This window comes from Ochlerotatus camptorhynchus, unplaced genomic scaffold (genome assembly GCF_037179485.1).
Source record: "Ochlerotatus camptorhynchus isolate MF236.1 unplaced genomic scaffold, CSIRO-AGI_Acam_v1.1 ptg000524l, whole genome shotgun sequence".
NCBI classification, from domain to species: Eukaryota; Metazoa; Arthropoda; class Insecta; order Diptera; family Culicidae; genus Ochlerotatus; species Ochlerotatus camptorhynchus.
This window is the reverse complement of record NW_027041008.1, coordinates 160,909-178,114: the sequence shown is the minus strand read 5'-3', so window position 1 is coordinate 178,114 and position 17,206 is coordinate 160,909. Positions and strand designations below refer to the sequence as shown.

Sequence of the window (17,206 nt, the reverse complement as noted above, 5' to 3'; positions counted from 1 at the left end):
ACAATATAGAATTCATTAATCAGGATGAAGCAACCGCACATGTAGACATGGGTGAGCCTAGTGCACCAACAATATATCCAATCTTACACTCGCGGAATAACGATCATATATAAGTAAACCTAGAAGGATTTACGGGCTCCGGAATGTTACCGCGAGGCAATTAATTTAAAACCAAAACCATAAGATAACCACATAGTTGCATCCCGTTTGCATAGCCCTAGCTGACGTTGATACCAAGGCCAAGAATATGAAATGAAAAGTAGGGCAAAAGGAGCGAGAGCTCGTTTTACATAATCTAACTGCAGTATTTACTTAGGAACGTTTCTGCGTTCAAGTAGGATAAACACGCCCACGCATGGCATGCTTGCGCATCTAGGTTACGTTTAGCTTTCCCTCTCTGTTTATCCTTAACGAAGGATATAATTATAATGTTTAAACGTTACAAATGTTTCATTCTTATTTGTAGAGCCATATCAGATCTGAGTTACAAAAGAAATAAACTTACAAGATAACCCGAGAAATCCCAGATCTGAGAGGGCATAGTATATAAGATCCAAATAACACAAATTTACCCTTTCAAGGGCGATCGAAATCCTAGCTAATAGAATAGGCAAAATTAGGTCAAAAGTCCGGTATTGAAAGGGATATGTAAAACCCTGGACGAACCAAGTAAAAGTTTTACATAATTATAAGTTGCTAATGCAACACGTAGCTGTAAGATCACTTTGTACAATTTTGTTGAATAAAATTAAGTTTCACAGGTTACTCCAGATTCTTCTCTTTTTTGAATCCGAAAGAACTTTCGGCCTAGAAGTGAAAACTTCTCTCCTTAACCGGGGAAAAAAGTAGCTCCTAGAATCGAGAAACAGTGTCTGACCTGAAAGCGAAAGACTCTCCCTAACCGGAGAAGAAAGTAGCTAAAGGCGGCGACAATCTGTATTACACTTTGGTACTGCAAGGAATTTCAGAATGTCTTTGGAACCATCTAACTTATAACGGAATTCTTGCTATGCATTAATTTTGTTGATAAACTAAACAAAATAATCATTTTGGTTTTGGTTTATGTTTTTTATGATGGGCATAGACTCCATGAAGCTCTTTGGACATGTGTAGTTTCACAAAAACTATACAAGAACTATACAAGTGTGACCATGGATGACCATTAGTTTTATTATACAAATAAATGTCGTGTTTGCTGAGAACTTAGTAAAACCGTTTTTTTTTATTTATTCTATATTAGGGTGATTTTTAGCCACTTCTGCGATGTCATCACCTCAGTCAAATTGATTGCTCAGCACTCGGCTGTGAAAATTTCGGCACAAAAATTGACGAACTGACGAAAAAAAAACTAAGTGTGTAGAACATTGTTTGATTTGAGTTCCTTTCCGCTTAAAAAAACTCAAATGTCATAATCGATGTGGTGGGTATAATTAATTTTCTGATCCAACCGATCTTGGTTCTCTGTTGGTGTTCTCATTGTGCAATTATCCTTACCCATTGTGGTTCCGTTTGCGGTGTCGGCTTAACACCGCCTATTCAGCACCTCCTCGATTTTCCCGTTTTCGTTGTGAGCGCTTCTCGTTTCTTCCGTTTTTATCTTCAATTGTTGTTCAACCGTCCGACTGTTTCTCGGTATAGTCGTACAATGTAGGGTGGCTGTGGGTTGTATGTGCGATGATGACACTAAAGGTAAAAACTGGTAAACCAATTATGAATGTGCTGTATGGGCAAGGTATCCAACTGGAATTAGAAAGAAAATGGAAACAGTTGGTATTGATGTTGCAGTAGTTGTAATTGTGATATGTATAAATAATATAACATCATAAATGCAGAAAGATTAAATTATAGCTTGTGACTAGACTATTGATGTTTTTCATTTAATGCATTGTAGACTCAATTCAATACGGGCCCTATTAGCAGTTTTGGTAAAAGTTCTGATTGGACCTACTCCTATTTTTAAAACTGTTCAAGATTTGACCAATCAAGCAAAATCGATGAAGGTTAAGAGTTTAAACCACTTCAATTGTATGATTTGTAGGTGATTTTAGCTGTTCAACATTTTTCATAAATCGATTCCGCACGTGCTTATGGTATTACCAACAATCAATACGAAACTAACGATTTTAAATTGGCTCACTACTTGACTAGCCTATTGGTCTCAAGCAAACGATTAACGTACCCCATTCTAGTCGAAATTCTAGTACTACGCAATGTTTGTTTTGATTCGCTATGAAAGTTTGACAGATAAAATGAGGGGTTATTGGTTTTTCCTATGTTTCGAGGGGTGAATCGATCAGCTTGGGACCGAAGAGAGTACCAGAGCTGAGCCAAAAAGTTGAGCACGTTATTTCGGGACCTTCTAGTCTTAGAGTTACCTCTATGGTATTACTGTAGGTTTAAAATGTGTTAGTATCATTGGAATCGCTCAATGCTATTTACATTCAGTTGTTAATTTTTGCATTAGTATAATTGTATGGCAAGTACAATCATACTCTATGCCCAAGGAAGGCGAGAAATTTGTTCTTCCGAAAAATTCCGAATAGCTGCACCTTTACCGACTGAGCTAAGGGAGGAATCAACCAGCATCTTCAATTAATTTACAGAATTTCCTAGTCTCCTCTTTGTTATGCAATTGTATCATCGTAATTTTCAGCCTGTCAACATGATTATTTGATGCCTATTAACACTTACTAAACTTTGCATAATTTCGTCAATAAAACATGCAACAGGTGTTGTTTTGCCCGAAGCGAGATGCTTCCTAATTGGTGCTGCGTGTTTCCCGGTGAATTTATATTTGAGTATTACCGTCATCCAGTGGAATAGGGACTATATCTTCTATATGTAATTGAATGGATCTTCAACAAAATTGCTTGTTTTATTCTACAGAAAATGGTGGTGGAGTCGTTTCGTTATTGCGTGATGATAAGCTTTTGGGCTGTTGAAACGAAGTAGGTCTCAAAACGATTACTTTTTTTTCTTAATGAAATTAAAGGCACATATAGCTACAGGTTCTTGGCTTGTAACGAAAATATGGCTAATTCGGTATTTGAGTTTTTGGGAAGTAATGGATGCAATGTCGGCCTAAATGCCCCTAATTTGGGCCCATACATAATTTCAGCAATCGACTAAATTTTCAATAGCGACCAAAAGTACCCATTAGTACCGTCTCAATGGTTCAACTAGATAAAATTGATAAATAGCAGATTTTTAGCGATGGGCCCATTTGGCCAACATTAGAGCTGTTTCCCCTATATTATAAAGGTTACTTCTATCCAAGCATTCTATGACATTGAAATAATGTAATCCATTCAATCCCAATTAAGTAGAAAATTCAGAAGTTGCTTCAAGCTAAAGATGTTGCAATATTCCCATGGCGAGCATGTCAAATGTAATCATATGTAAAAGATATTAACCGGCGCCGGTGGTGTACTGGTAAGCGTGACTGCTTTCTCACCCCAATGGGTCTGGGTTCGATCCCAGTCGAGGTCGGTGGGATTTTTCTAAGGCATAAAAATCTCTGGTCACGTCTTCCTTCGGAAGGTAAGTAAAACCGTTGGTCCCGGCCTATGTGTGTTTGAATGGGTGCGATATCCTACGCAGGTGTGGAAGCTGCCTTCCTGCACATTCGATTGCCGTCAATGGATGGCAATCGATGTCCGTCGGTGATTGGTACTAGATTGCGGAACACGGACCGACGTTAAATAAAGATAAAAAGGTAATAGATATTACATGATAAGCAGATTTTTTTAAAGTAAATATGAAGAATAACTTTTAGAACACTTCAATGATACCAATTTAAATTATACTTATAAACGATTATGAATGAGGAAGTCCAGATACCCAAATTAGTATTATGCTGATATTTGTGGACCACTGTATATGAATAATTATTTACCGGTTTTCGGATAATCTGGACTTCGAATATCCGGATTGCGGATAGATCCGAATCAAAGTCCCTGACTAATTCGTGTAGTCGTAGACGTCTCAGGCCATATGTCGTGTCGTCGATACCCAATTTTCCATTCTAATGGCACGCTAATCGCTCTTTTTCCGAATAAATGTTTTTTTTTACTCATTTTTTGTTCCAACTTCAAAATTAATTACACTTCATTTTAACCTAGGTTCTCCAGTTACTACAGTAGCTTACCAGCCTGTGGTTTGACATTGTTCCTGCCTTGGCATTTCATTATTTTAAACAGATTTTTTAAACCTGCATGTCAGTATAACAATTGACATCTAAAATTAAAAACTAAATCTAAATCTTATCTAAGTATAAAGGGAATTAATCGTTGCAATTGAGGATTGCGTGGCATCACTTCGCTTAGCGTTGTTGCTAAATTGTTCGAACTCGTTGTTATGGAACCGTTACTCGCTCACTGTAAGCCGTATATTAGTATCGACAAGCATGGTTTCATGGCTGGTCGCTTCACTGCCACTAACTTGCTGTGCCTTACTTCCTACATCTCTAACAGTATGTCGGATCGTGCTGAGACGGATGTCATTTATACTGACTTATCTGTTGCTCACCGATCGCTATCTTACTGTTGTCATTCATGATCACCAGCCCCGTATGTTCGCTGCCACGTCCGGCATACACCTGGGGCCGCTGATTTTACTGATTTACTTCAACGACGTGAATCTAGTAATTGAAGGACCACGATTAACTTACGCAGATGACCTTAAACTCTTCTTTCGGATTCACAAAATTGAAGACTGTTGCTTCCTTCAACGTCAGTTGAATGCTTTTGACGATTGGTGTGTTCTGAGTCGTATGGAGGTTAACCCGTCCAAATGCTCGGTTATCTCTTTTTCGCGCAAGAAAGAGACTATTATGTTCAAGTATGTTTTGCTATGGACCTAGGTGTGATTCTGGATACACAACGCTCTTTCAAGCAGCACATCTCGTATGCCGGCGAAAAAGCTTCCAGAATTCTAGGGTTTATCTTCAGGATTGCCAAAGACTTCACGGATATCTACTGCCTTAAATCGTTGTACTGCTCCTTGTCTCGCTCCATATTACAATACTGCTCGGTTGTCTGGACTCCTCACTACAACAACGGTATCGAAAGAGTTGAGTCTATTCAGCGACGGTTCCTGAGATATGCGCTACGTAAACTGCCGTGGACGGATCCCTTTCGATTGCCTAACTACGAAAGTCGTTTGCAACTGATCCATCTGGAGCCTCTGTCGGTCCGAAGAGATACAGCAAGGGCATTGCTAATTGCAGATATTTTGCAAGGACGCACCGATTGCCCAGTTCTTCTTGAGCAAATTGACATCAATGTTCAACGCAGAGCCCTGCGAAATTATTCAATGCTGCGACTGCCCATGCAGCGAACTAATTATAGCATGTTCAGCGCAATCGATGGTTTACAGAGACTCTTCAATAGGGTCTCCGCATTATTTGAGTTTGACTTGACTGCTTCGCCGAAGGTTTAGTTCGTTTTTTTCTAGATCAATTTTGTTTGTCTAGCAATGTTCCTTTTTTGTACGAGATGACTATTGACTTATTGATGTTTAGTTTTAGTACTTTTCATGTTTAGTTTTGTTCATCATTGGGGCCAATGACGCCTGTTGATGTTTAGTCATAAATAAATAAATACATCAGCAATTGCAACGATTTTTGCCTGTAATTAATAATAATGTTGATGGACATTTGTTCTAAAGTCTCAACATTCGAAATTCTATGTACCTCGGTAGTACTGTACTAGGGAGGCAAGTTCAAAATCATTTTCATTTTTTTTTAATCATTTGAAGTGCTTTTTTCCTGGTAGTGCAACAACTAGACCATATTGGAACAGCCTAAAACATAGCCGGTCTAACAACTTGTTTAAATATTAGAAGTTTATTCGTCAGGCAACGTTTGGATTTCCTGTTTATAAGAGGATACAAACATTTTATATATTTGTTACATTTGGCTTGAATGCCCTCAATATGATTTTTAAAAGTTAATTTTTGGTCTAGTACTAATTCAAAGAATTTCACTTGGTTTTACCAGGAAATTGAAACTCCGTTCATAGTGACTTTGTGACTACTACTAGGTTTCAAAAAGGAAGCTCTAGGCTTATGTGGATATATTATACGTTGAGTTTGGAAGCGTTGAGAGAAATCTTCCATTTTTTGTAAATAAGAAGAAAACAAATCTACTCTTTTCTGCTGCTGCAAATACCACGAAAACTTCTTCCTTTAGCAGAAATGCCTGTGTCATCGGCGAACAAAGATTTGTGGCAACCCTGAAGCAAATCAGGAAGATCCGAAGTAAAAATGTTATTTAATATAGGCCTAAGAATGCTACCCTGAGGAACTCCTGCTCTAACAGATAGTCGTTAAGATTTGGAATTTTGATAATTTACCTGCAGAGTTCTGTCTAATTTCATAATATAGAGTGGAAAATTAAACTTTTTCGATTTAGCAATCACACTTTCATGCCAAACACTGTCGAATGCTTTTTCTATGTCTAGAAGAGCAACTCCAGTTGAGCTGCCTTCAGATTTGTTTGAACGAATTAAATTGGTATTTCTTAAGAGTTGATGAGTAGTTGAATGCCCATGGCGAAATCCAAACTGCTCATCTGCAAAAATTGAGTTCGTATTGATGTGAAGCATCATTCTATTTAAAATTATTTTTTCAAAAAGTTTACTTATTGAAGAAAGCAAAATTATTGGACGGTAGCTAGAAGCTTCAGCTGGATTTTTATACGGCTTTAAAATTGGAACAACTTTTGCATTTTTCCATTTATCAGGAAAGTATGTCAAATGGAAACATCTGTTCAATAATTTTACCAAGAAAGACAAGGTACTCTCTGGGAGCTATTTGATGAGGATATAGAAAATTCCACCATCCCCTGGAGCTTTCATATTATGAAACTTTGTAGCGCTGGAATATGCTTTTGAGGTTTTTAAAAGGGTTTGGAACTCAGGTCTAATTTAGAAACATTATTTTCAAAAGTTTTGTTCCTCAGGGCAGAGAATCGCTTTTTTATGTGTTTTTGCAAATCCCGCCAGATAACTTTCATGGCAGGATCGCGTGTTCTTTGATATTGCCTCCTACGGACATCCAGACGGATCAAGAGCTGAAGATCGTCGTCTATTATCGTACTGAGCCAGCTCTTGCTTCAACTATAGAAGTAGTCAGAGATTCAAGAGCATAATTACTTTCATCTTTGGTTTGCAATTGAATGTTTGCATCAAATCTACATTCCATAAATGTTCGATATTGCTCCCAAAGTAGAGCTGTTGGGATTAGAAATTATTTCTTGGGATATTTCAAAAGCTACTGGAAGGTGATCAGAACCGAAGTCAGCATGGGTAACCAATTGGCTACAAAGTTGATGAGAATCAGTTATTACCAAATCAATAGCTGAGGGATTTCTTGCCGAAGAAAAGCATGTTGGGCTGTTTGGATATTCAATAGTGTTATAACCTGCAGAACAATCATCTAACAGAATATTACCATTGGAATTTCTTTGAGCACTATTCCATGAGTGGTGTTTTGCATTAAAATCACCAATAATGAAGAATTTAGACCTATGACGGGTAAGTTTCTGAAGCTCACCTTTGAGAAAATTCTTTTGCTGACCTACGCATTGGAATGGCAAATAGGCAGCTATAAACGTATGTTATCCAAATTTTGTTTCAACAGAAACTCCAAAAGTTTCAAAAACTTTTGTTTCAAATGAAGAAAGAATTTTATGTTTGATTCGTCTATGAACAATGATGGCGATGCCACCACAGGGTCCATCAAGACGATTATTTCGATAAATGAAATAATTTGCATCCCTCTTAACCTTATGATCAGGTTTAAGGAACGTTTCAGTTATAACGGCAATATGCACGTTATGAACTCTAAAAAAGTTGAATAGCTCATTTTCATTTTCTTTAAGAGATCGAGCATTCCAATTCAAAATATTTAATAATTTAAAATCTATCACTAAATTTCAAAGTCATGACGATATTGTTCGCAAATTTTACTCCAGTTTGAAAAGCATCAAACATGGAGTTTGTTTTGTAGCATATCAGTAATCATGTCAATTAATGATTCCTGTAAATATTCCATTTTAGCATAGGTAGCTCCATTTTCTCGTTGAAAATTGTTAGCAGCAAGGGAAGCAGGTATAGATGAAGCATTTGAAGTAGGGGTGATATTTGTAGAGCATCCCTGGCACTGGGTGAGGTTTTGGAAACTTCCTCCAGTCTTCGTGAAGTGTTCCCATTATACTTGGACATGGAGCATAAGACTAGCGTTTTCTTAAGCCTTAATGTTGTTTAGTTCACTAGGCCTGAAGTGAACTAAATAAAAATCATTAGAAATCCCGTTGCGTGAATCGCCAAGACGGTATTTCATATTCATTATGATAACTTGGACTGGCACAACTCCAAGTAATTTTGCCAGCTCATCTTTGATCTGATCCAGGGATTCACCACTGGGCAGTCCTTTCATGACAACCTTGAACAAAAGTTCAGTTTTGTTGTCGTAAGTAAAAAAATGGTCCTGCTTCTCAGAAAGATGCTTGAGAAGACGTTTGAGTCCGTCCAAGGTTTCAGCCAATACACGGCATTCACCCCGGCGGCCAATTTGCAGTGAAAACTTGAATTTCACGAAGTTCAAAAGTTCCGTGCGAAGAGCATGGAAATCGGAATCTTTTCCTTTTTTAAGCAGCGAAAGGTTATTAGAATTTTTCCTGGATGATCATTCCCATCATCCATGAGCAAATCAAATTGATTGCTCAAATTAGTTTCATCAGAAGGGGGTCAAGAGATTACTCTTTTCTTTTGCGATTGAAGAGGAATTTTCCAAATCTATATCCAAGCAGGATTACCTCGGTCCAAACAAGGATCGAAGAGGAATAAGAGTCGAACAAGGTAGAAAATTTACAGGTATATTGCATTGGCGTAGCTAGACAATTTATCTGGAGGGGGCCTAGATAATTCTGGAGGGGGGCTAGATAATTCTGAAGGGAAGCCTAGATAATTCTGGAGGGGGCATAGATAATTCTGGAGGGGGCTGGCCCCCCTGGCATACCCATTAGCTACGCCAATGGTATATTGAGCACTGAAAAGTGCTGTTTAAATTTATTGTAGCTTTACGTAGCAGAAACACTTCCTTAAGCAAATAGTTCCGCACGGCAAGAGAGCACGATGCGGTCTGACAAAATAAATGGTTAATTACTTTATATCAGCCGTATATCAGCTTTGTCTTAGAAACAGGGCGATTAGTGGGCTTGTTGGCAATGGCTACTTGGGTATTGCGGAAATTCATTCCACATGATCTGCGCAAAGGTCGATTATGGTCTTCACGAGATGTTGGTAACATATGATCGAAAGTTTTTTTGGTATTTTTTTTTTGTGCGGTCCTGTTTTGTAACCAGGTGGTTACAATCTGCCGATTTTCGTTTATATTTGTTATTGTTGTTATTGTAGTGGGAAAATTTGTATGAAGAGTCAGAAGAATTAGACTGTAGCGAGAAGCTTTGTGCTGCCAATACACTCGAACGGTAAGGAAAAACGGTCGCAATATCGGACAAAAAAGGTTACGTAGATAAAAGCAGTAAACGGAATGATTGGTAGAAGTAATAGGCGTCCATCTGAATAAAAACGTTACTTGAGGGATTCGGGACGAATAGCCTGCCTCCGTTCAGAACCTCGTAACGATGTACTTAACTAATAAACGGTCTCACACGGCTCGACTATGAAGTCAAGATAGCTTCCAAGCCTAAAAGTAAAAGATCTATTGTCGTCCTCCGGAGGACGTAGCTAATGGGGTGCTTAGGAGTCCGAGCCCCCTCCAGATTCATCTAGGTGCCCTTAGAGTTTTTTTATGCACCGGTATTTTGCTAAGCAAATCCTAGGTAACTTTTTAACAGCTATTAATAAAATTTAACCACAAACAGATTTTTATGAATGTCCATTTTATTGAGTGTTTTGCCACAACCAATTTCGAAAAATTAAATTTGATCGATATTAGACGTCTTCAGGCTCTAAAAATTGAGTAAAAGTTCAGGAAACTTCAAGAAACTACATAAAACTTAAAGGACTCCTAAGAAGCTCAGGCGATGTTCAGGAAATTCAGGAAACTTACTAGATATTCTGGAAACTTCATAAAGCTAAAGTTATTTAAGTTTGGAGATCTTCGTAGAAGTTAAAGGAAAATTATTTAATTCTTCGGGGATCTCCATATAATTTCAGGACACTTTTTTAAAGACTAATGAACTTGGAATAGTTCAGTTAATTAATCAACAAGTGCAGCAAACTTTTTAGAAGTTTTGCGAATTTCATAGCATTTTTAGGAGTTGTGTTAAACTTCATATAACAGCAGGGAATTTGGTAGAAAATCTAAAAATATTTCAGCAAACTTCATAGATTCAAAAAAACATCGAAAAACTTCAAAGATATTTCCAGATGTTCATGAATATTTCTAGATCACGAGGGTCTTTACAGAAGTTCACAGATGTTTAGAGATCTTCGTTGAGAGAGATTAGAAAAAAAAGAAAAGAAATTTGAAATAAATTCTGGGAACTTCGAAGAAGTTGAAGAAAATTTTAATATTTAAAAGAGTTTTGTAGATGTTCAGGGAACGTTGCATCCGTTATAGGATATTCTTTCAGAATTCCTCCCTCAATAGCAGGAAATATTCAAAAGATCCTTATATCATCTCCAAGAAAATCACAATCATCCCCTGAAATACAATTACCCCTTCACTATTTAATTGTTAATATTGTAGTGGGGCCTAATGTTATAATTTAACATCCCCAAATACAATTACGCCTATAATTCTTCGAAAACACCACCAATTTTTGTGATTTTTTGGAAGACTCTAAGAGACCTTCCAGACAAGTGCCAAAACAATGAGTTTAATTTTGCACAGGCGTCGAAAACCTCAAAACGATGTTTTGCTACACTTGAACTTTAGCCACACTTGAACTTTTGTCCTACCAGTGAACTACTTCCGACACTATGTTTAATGTATAGAAGTAGAGTAAAATCGATTGTCGCTAGAGGATTATTTCAGTTTTCAACTTTACCGATAATATCAAAATAACTAATTAATAATGTAACGTAACGTAATAACTAATTAATGTCGCTAGTTTTTCAAGTAGCTCTTTTTTAAGTCAAACTACAGTCTGTTGCCAAAATTTTAACCATTGTGTAGTCTGTATAAAATAAATGAAATTCGAAATAAAATTAGTGGCGGCACTTATTATATTATTGGAACAGAAACTAGTTGGTCTGAAAATATTAAAAGCAAAGAGGTCTTTGGTGGAAAGTTCAGCGTGTTTCGATGTGACCGTGATTTATCATTATCAGGTAAAAAATCAGGTGGTGATGTGCTTATTACTGTGAATGCAGTATCATTGCAGTATTCGTTCAATTACAGCTCAGTCACTCTTTCTCAAATCAATCATATTATTAACTAGAACAACCGCAGTTTTAATCTTTGTTTTGTAAGCGCCCAGGAAATAACTCCTTTTTTATGCGAGGCGCCGACTCCTCTGGTGAGACTGGATCGTCACCACCCGCCGATACTGGTGACGTTAAGTACTAAGGTGATGTATGTTTTTAATATTTCACCTGCAACCGTTTCCTACGATTCTTGCAACGCCGACCATGGTAGTATCGCCTATCATTGCAGTATTCGTTCCTAAAAGACTAAAGATAATAGTGAACAGCACCAAATATCCTGTGTGGTATACACAAGAAATTAGAAATATTAAAAACAGGAAGCAAAAAGTACACAAGACTTATAAAAAGCTGTCAGCATATGAGAATTACAAATCAAGGGTGTTACTTCTTCAATATGAAATTGATGTTTTCTACAATTGGTGCGTTAAAAGTCTGCTAAAAAAATTATGAATCATTTTAATGAATCATATACCCTCAAAATACTTTTTAGAGCTTACGTGAGATCAATTCTCGAATATTGCAGTGTGGTTTGGACTCCATACCATGAAAATTGTATAAATCGTATAGAATCAGTTCAGTTTTTGTTATTTGCTCTTAGGAAACTAGGCTGGACCTCTTTTCCCCTTCCTTCTTATGTTGCATGTTGATAAACATCAAAACACTTAAGAAACGAAGAGAAATTTCCATGATTTCCTTTGTTAATGATCTTATCTCACAACGTGTAAATTCAGAAAAAAATATTAGCAAGCTTAAATTTTTACGTATCATCACGCATGTTAAGAATTCAAAATGTAATTAAACTGTCACCTCATAGAACGAATTATGGTAAAAATGGACCAATCAATAGAATGATGAGAGTGTGTAATAATTATTGTGAGAGTATTGATCTAACTATGCCTAAAGCAACAATAAGGAAAACACTCAGGTCTTTGTTTACACGGGTGATATGTACCGTGTAAAAAAACATCCCAAGATTTTGATTTTTCACACCATAAAATATTTAAAAAAAAATGGATTTTGATGCCAATCGTAATTATAGCATGCTATAGTCCATATAGACATATTTAAAAAAAAAATTATGTATATTCACCATAAATAGTCTGTCTTTTTTTAAATATGCCATTCGATTACCTATGGTTTGAAATGAATAATTTGATTCAAATCAAGTCGATTGGTTGTGTCGTTAAAAACGTACTGTGTAAATTGCGACACAGCGGCAAACTGCGTAAAAAAAACGTGGAAAAAAAGAGACTTGTGTGTATTGTATTGTATGTGTTGAATTTGATCCCTGTACTAACCTTGTTGTAAAGACATGATATTTTAACTTCTGTTTGTGCAAAGTAATGAACCAAATCAACTCGAACAGGCTTTATCCCATCAGATTTAATTTTGTGTCCGAAGGAGATAAATCAATAAAATAAAATAAAAGAATAACCATGTCTACTCCATCAGATGTACATCAATATAAGATTCTGCAACCCTATAATTTTATTGCGTGGGTTCATCTGATATAACAAATAAATAAAAATCATGATCAATATTGGCAAAACAATTTTGAACATCATCACCAAATATTATTGTTACGCTTGATTGGTGATAATCACTGTGCAAGTGGGTGGTCTGCGGATAACCATATTCTGAAGAAGTTTATCACAATCAAATAAAAATAGCCTCACAGCGCAGGTAAGTAAAATCAATAAATCATAATTTAATCTTGCTATGTGGGTAATTCCATTACAGTATATTTTACGGTTTTATAAACCACGATTTCACCTTATCCGCACATTGTGTAGCATATCCCATGACACATCGGATGTACCGACGACGGGTAGGATGTTGTAGGAGAAAATTTCCAGCCACAGAGAAGAACATTTCCCCATCCGGCACATGAATACACTATACTGGATGGCGTCGTGCACATGAAGATAACTGAAAGCTATATCACTGGTTTTGCCTTCTCTGGTGCGCATTTTAGACCAGTCCAGAATAAAAGTTGTAGTTGGTGTAATTGTGATGTTCGTCTAATTGTAGGGTAGTTTGACGTTGACGCCGTTGACCTCAGCGTTAGTGTCTTCAATGCAAATTCTTATTGATGACGGTAATGGCGTTGACGTATAAACTTGAATCAATGCAATGTTCTAAAGTTTTTTTTTCAAATTTAATTTCAATATTTGTACCAGTCAAACACAATTGTCTAGAACCGATGAACTACTTATATATGGAGGATACATACATAGCTGGTAAATATAGTCTCCACCGGAGGCAGTATGCGATGGAAACCTTCACATTCTTTCAAAGTTGATTTGCATACCCGTACAGTCCATGCCATATTGATAATTTACTGGCAAATAAACTGAGCTGCTGGAGGTGTGCTGCAGCCTTTTAATATGTAGGTACAGTTCATACCAAATACATGACCAACGCGACGGTAGCATGAATGAAATGCATTCCAGGATCGGTACCAGCTCCTACGTCTCTCAATTTCCAATCGACCAATGTGACGTTGTATTATAATTTCCGGTGGGAGAAATGAAAATTGATTTCGGACCAAACTTTCTCCTTCTCATGCTTTTGGAACGGACTGTATATTCAGAGGGTTACACATATAGCTATGTCACGTGCGGTCTGGGAATGTCATTTGGGCACGTATGAATAAGGATCAACACACATGAATTATAGTGAATCTAAAAATTGAGCGATCTACTGTCCTTAAATTTGGAGAAAACACAAGCACAATTTTAAAAGATAGATTTCTGAACTATTGGCTTCTGGTTTATCAAACATATATAGGTCATCGGTATAGTATTGGCCTTATTTGGTTGAGTATTTGTTATTTTAGAAGAAAGTATTTTCAAAAAAATCTATTTTTTTTTTAACGATTGACCCACGTGAGTTAAAGTATAATAAAAAATATCTTTCATCTGTCATTAATTTTACTAAAATCCAACCACTACGAAAACATTGCAAATCGAGCATACTAAAATTGCTGAGACTTCGTAAATAAGTCCAAAACTATACTATACATCATGCATCATTTTTCAAATCAACGTATCTGATTTTGTAAACAATCACTTCAATCAACGAGTTGTCTTAACTACTAGCTCACACACGAGGGGGAATCTGCCCCCTACCAACTGGTGTTTATAAATCATTGTGATTGTTTACAAAACCAGATAGCGTTGAGAGCTACTTCGTCAAAATCGCCTATTTACGTTCATCGAGTAGAAAAAACATCAACATTATCAATGATTTCAACGTACACATATCAATAATACGTTTACAGTTCAAAAGCTACAATTGTATTGGAGTATTTCAGGCTCAAAACGGTAAGAGATGAACTAGCCTCAGGCTAAAAATCTCTAAAATAAAGAAAAAAAAAAAAAAAAAAAAGGCTCAAAACGGCAAAAATATAGCCATTTCTCGATGAAAATTTCAAAAGGTCCTATCTGCTTGGATAGATTCTCTTTACAAACAGATTTCACGATATTTTTGCAATAAAGTTTGAAGGAGAGTCTCATCTAGGAACCAGACCATCAATTTCAACAAGGAATGTTTTTGCAAGAGAAACAGAAAGGCGTTTAATGCAGATAGGACCTTTTGAATTATTCACCTAGATTTTTGTCTGGACCCTTTAAGATTTTAATGAAATTTTGCACATATGTTGGACTTGTCGGACCGAGGTTTCCAGCCTCGGTCACGGTTCCATCAATCTGCGGCTCGGCTGGTGGTCTGATGTAGTAATGTAACATGTGTATCGCACATGTTAGCAAACCCACTTCATTTCTAATAAGTCAGCAACCCATCGAGCCGATGGCCGTTGCATTTGCATAAGCACTTTCCCATGAAAGTGTTGTTTTACCGGGTCAATAATTTATGACTGTACCCGACTGTTTCCAAGCTACACGTCGCGCGGCAGTGCCGACTGTGTGGGCTCTCTTTAGCTCTCTCTCAATCAGTGCATCGATCACTGATTGGTCCGTCTTTACATAATGACTTCAGGTACCTCAGTTCATACAGCTTAGGTTAAGTCAAGATACGCAATAAAGATACACTCTGGTTCTAACAACCGAACTGTACTGACTTCTTAATGTGAATATCAAGCCCTGGTGAAAAGTAACAGTGATGAAAACTACAGTAACCGGACCGAGGTTTCCAGCCTCAGTCATGGTTCCACGATTCTGCTGCTCCCTTTGTTGGTCCGCTAGTGCTGATATCCCTTCTGCCTGATTTCTGCAATCGTCCTTTGTTGGTCGTCCGCTCTCTCCAAAGTCCGTCATAAGAATGCAGTCAACGAGATTTTTGACTTTAAATGATCTTCATTTCTTAATTTGTGTGGTTTACATGTATGAATTTTTCAAGTGACACAAATGCGTCTTTTCAACTTGAGTTAATTTGAAATTTGTAAATTATTATTTAAAGTTCCTAGTCCTATCAGGCCTGTTTAGAGCATTCCCACCTTGGTGGGATTGGTTTGTTTGAAATTGAAAAAAAGACTAGTTAAAACTACTATTTACAACTACAACTAACCTACAACTACTATATACACCTAACCTACTATTGCTTATCATAGCATGTTCTGATATGTTGCATTTCTGCACAAGCCTAGTCAATGTCATCAATTTTAAAATCTAATTTTGGATCGTTCGCCTCTTGGTGAAGGTCTGAAATTCTTGTGTCAAAGGGACGATCAAGGATCATCCTCAGCACTCTATTTTGAGCGACCTGGATTTTGTTCCTGTGAGTATGTGCACATGATTCCCACACCAGAGCTGCGTAGAGGATCGCAGGTTCTATGATTTGTTTGTAGACAGCCAGTTTGAGAGGCTAAGCAAAGCAGAACACCAAGGCAGAACAACATCCCGAGATAGGTTACTTCGGCAGACCATTGACTACAGTACAAGATGGAGCCGGTTTTAGCTTGAGAGATTGCCAGTGGATGAACATGATTGCTTGAGTTTTGAAGGCACTGATTTTAATTTCTCATGTGTTTGCATAATCAACCTTGCCTTAAAGGTTGAAGTTTGTTTGTTATTTCGCGAGGCATCCTTCCTTTGACGGCTATTGTGGTATCATCTGCGAACAGGAAAAACACGCAACCGTCTTCAAAGCGAGGAATGTCGGAAGTGTAAATGCTGTAAAGCAAAGGGGCCAGCAGACTGCCTTGCAGGACTCCTGCTTGGATAGGAAACGTGCCTGAAAGACAAGCATTCAACGATACCTCAAACGACCTTTGCTGTAGGTAGTAACGGATGATTTTAACCAGATGTAATGGGAAGATGAAGTTACATAGCTTGTATACAAGCCCACCGTGCCAGACATTGTCAAACGCCTTTCCATGGCTGTGGACTTGGATACAGCCTTGTTACTTCGGATGTTATTCATCACCCATACTGTTCCGGAAGGAGAATGTTGTTTTCCTCGATAAACTTGAGCAAACGATTGAGAATGAGTTTCTCGAACAATTTGCTCAGCGCTGATTGGTCTGTAGCTTGAAGGCAATGTTGGATCCTTACCGAGTTTGCGAATTGGTATGATTATTGCTATTTTCCAGACGCTTGAAAAGTAGGGCAGCTCCAAGCATCTGTTGAAGATAGCGATTAGAAAAGACTGCACTTTCATGTTGAGTCTCTTCAAGATCAAGAATATACCGTCAAACCCGGGAGCCTTCATGTTCTTTGTGCATTTCAGCGCTGAACAAATCTGTTGTACTGTAATCTTATCCACTGGAGGGACGAAACAAGGGGAGGCATTTAGGTTTTGAACGCATCCCGAGCAGGAACGAATATCTCGATACCTTAAATTGGTAT

At 37.4% G+C, this 17,206-nt stretch overlaps 1 protein-coding gene across 6 annotated transcripts in view; it reads right to left on the bottom strand.

Annotated features, from left to right (window-relative positions):
- Positions 1 to 17,206, bottom strand: part of kairos — a 171,626-nt gene that overhangs the window by 39,217 nt on the left and 115,203 nt on the right. For all 6 annotated transcript variants that reach the window (XM_065236058.1, XM_065236063.1, XM_065236062.1 and 3 more), the window contains one exon: positions 1,495 to 1,740. In XM_065236058.1, coding sequence (XP_065092130.1) covers positions 1,495 to 1,498 — 4 coding nt within the window. In that variant the 5' untranslated portion in view covers positions 1,499 to 1,740. The remainder of the gene's footprint in view (positions 1 to 1,494; positions 1,741 to 17,206) is intronic.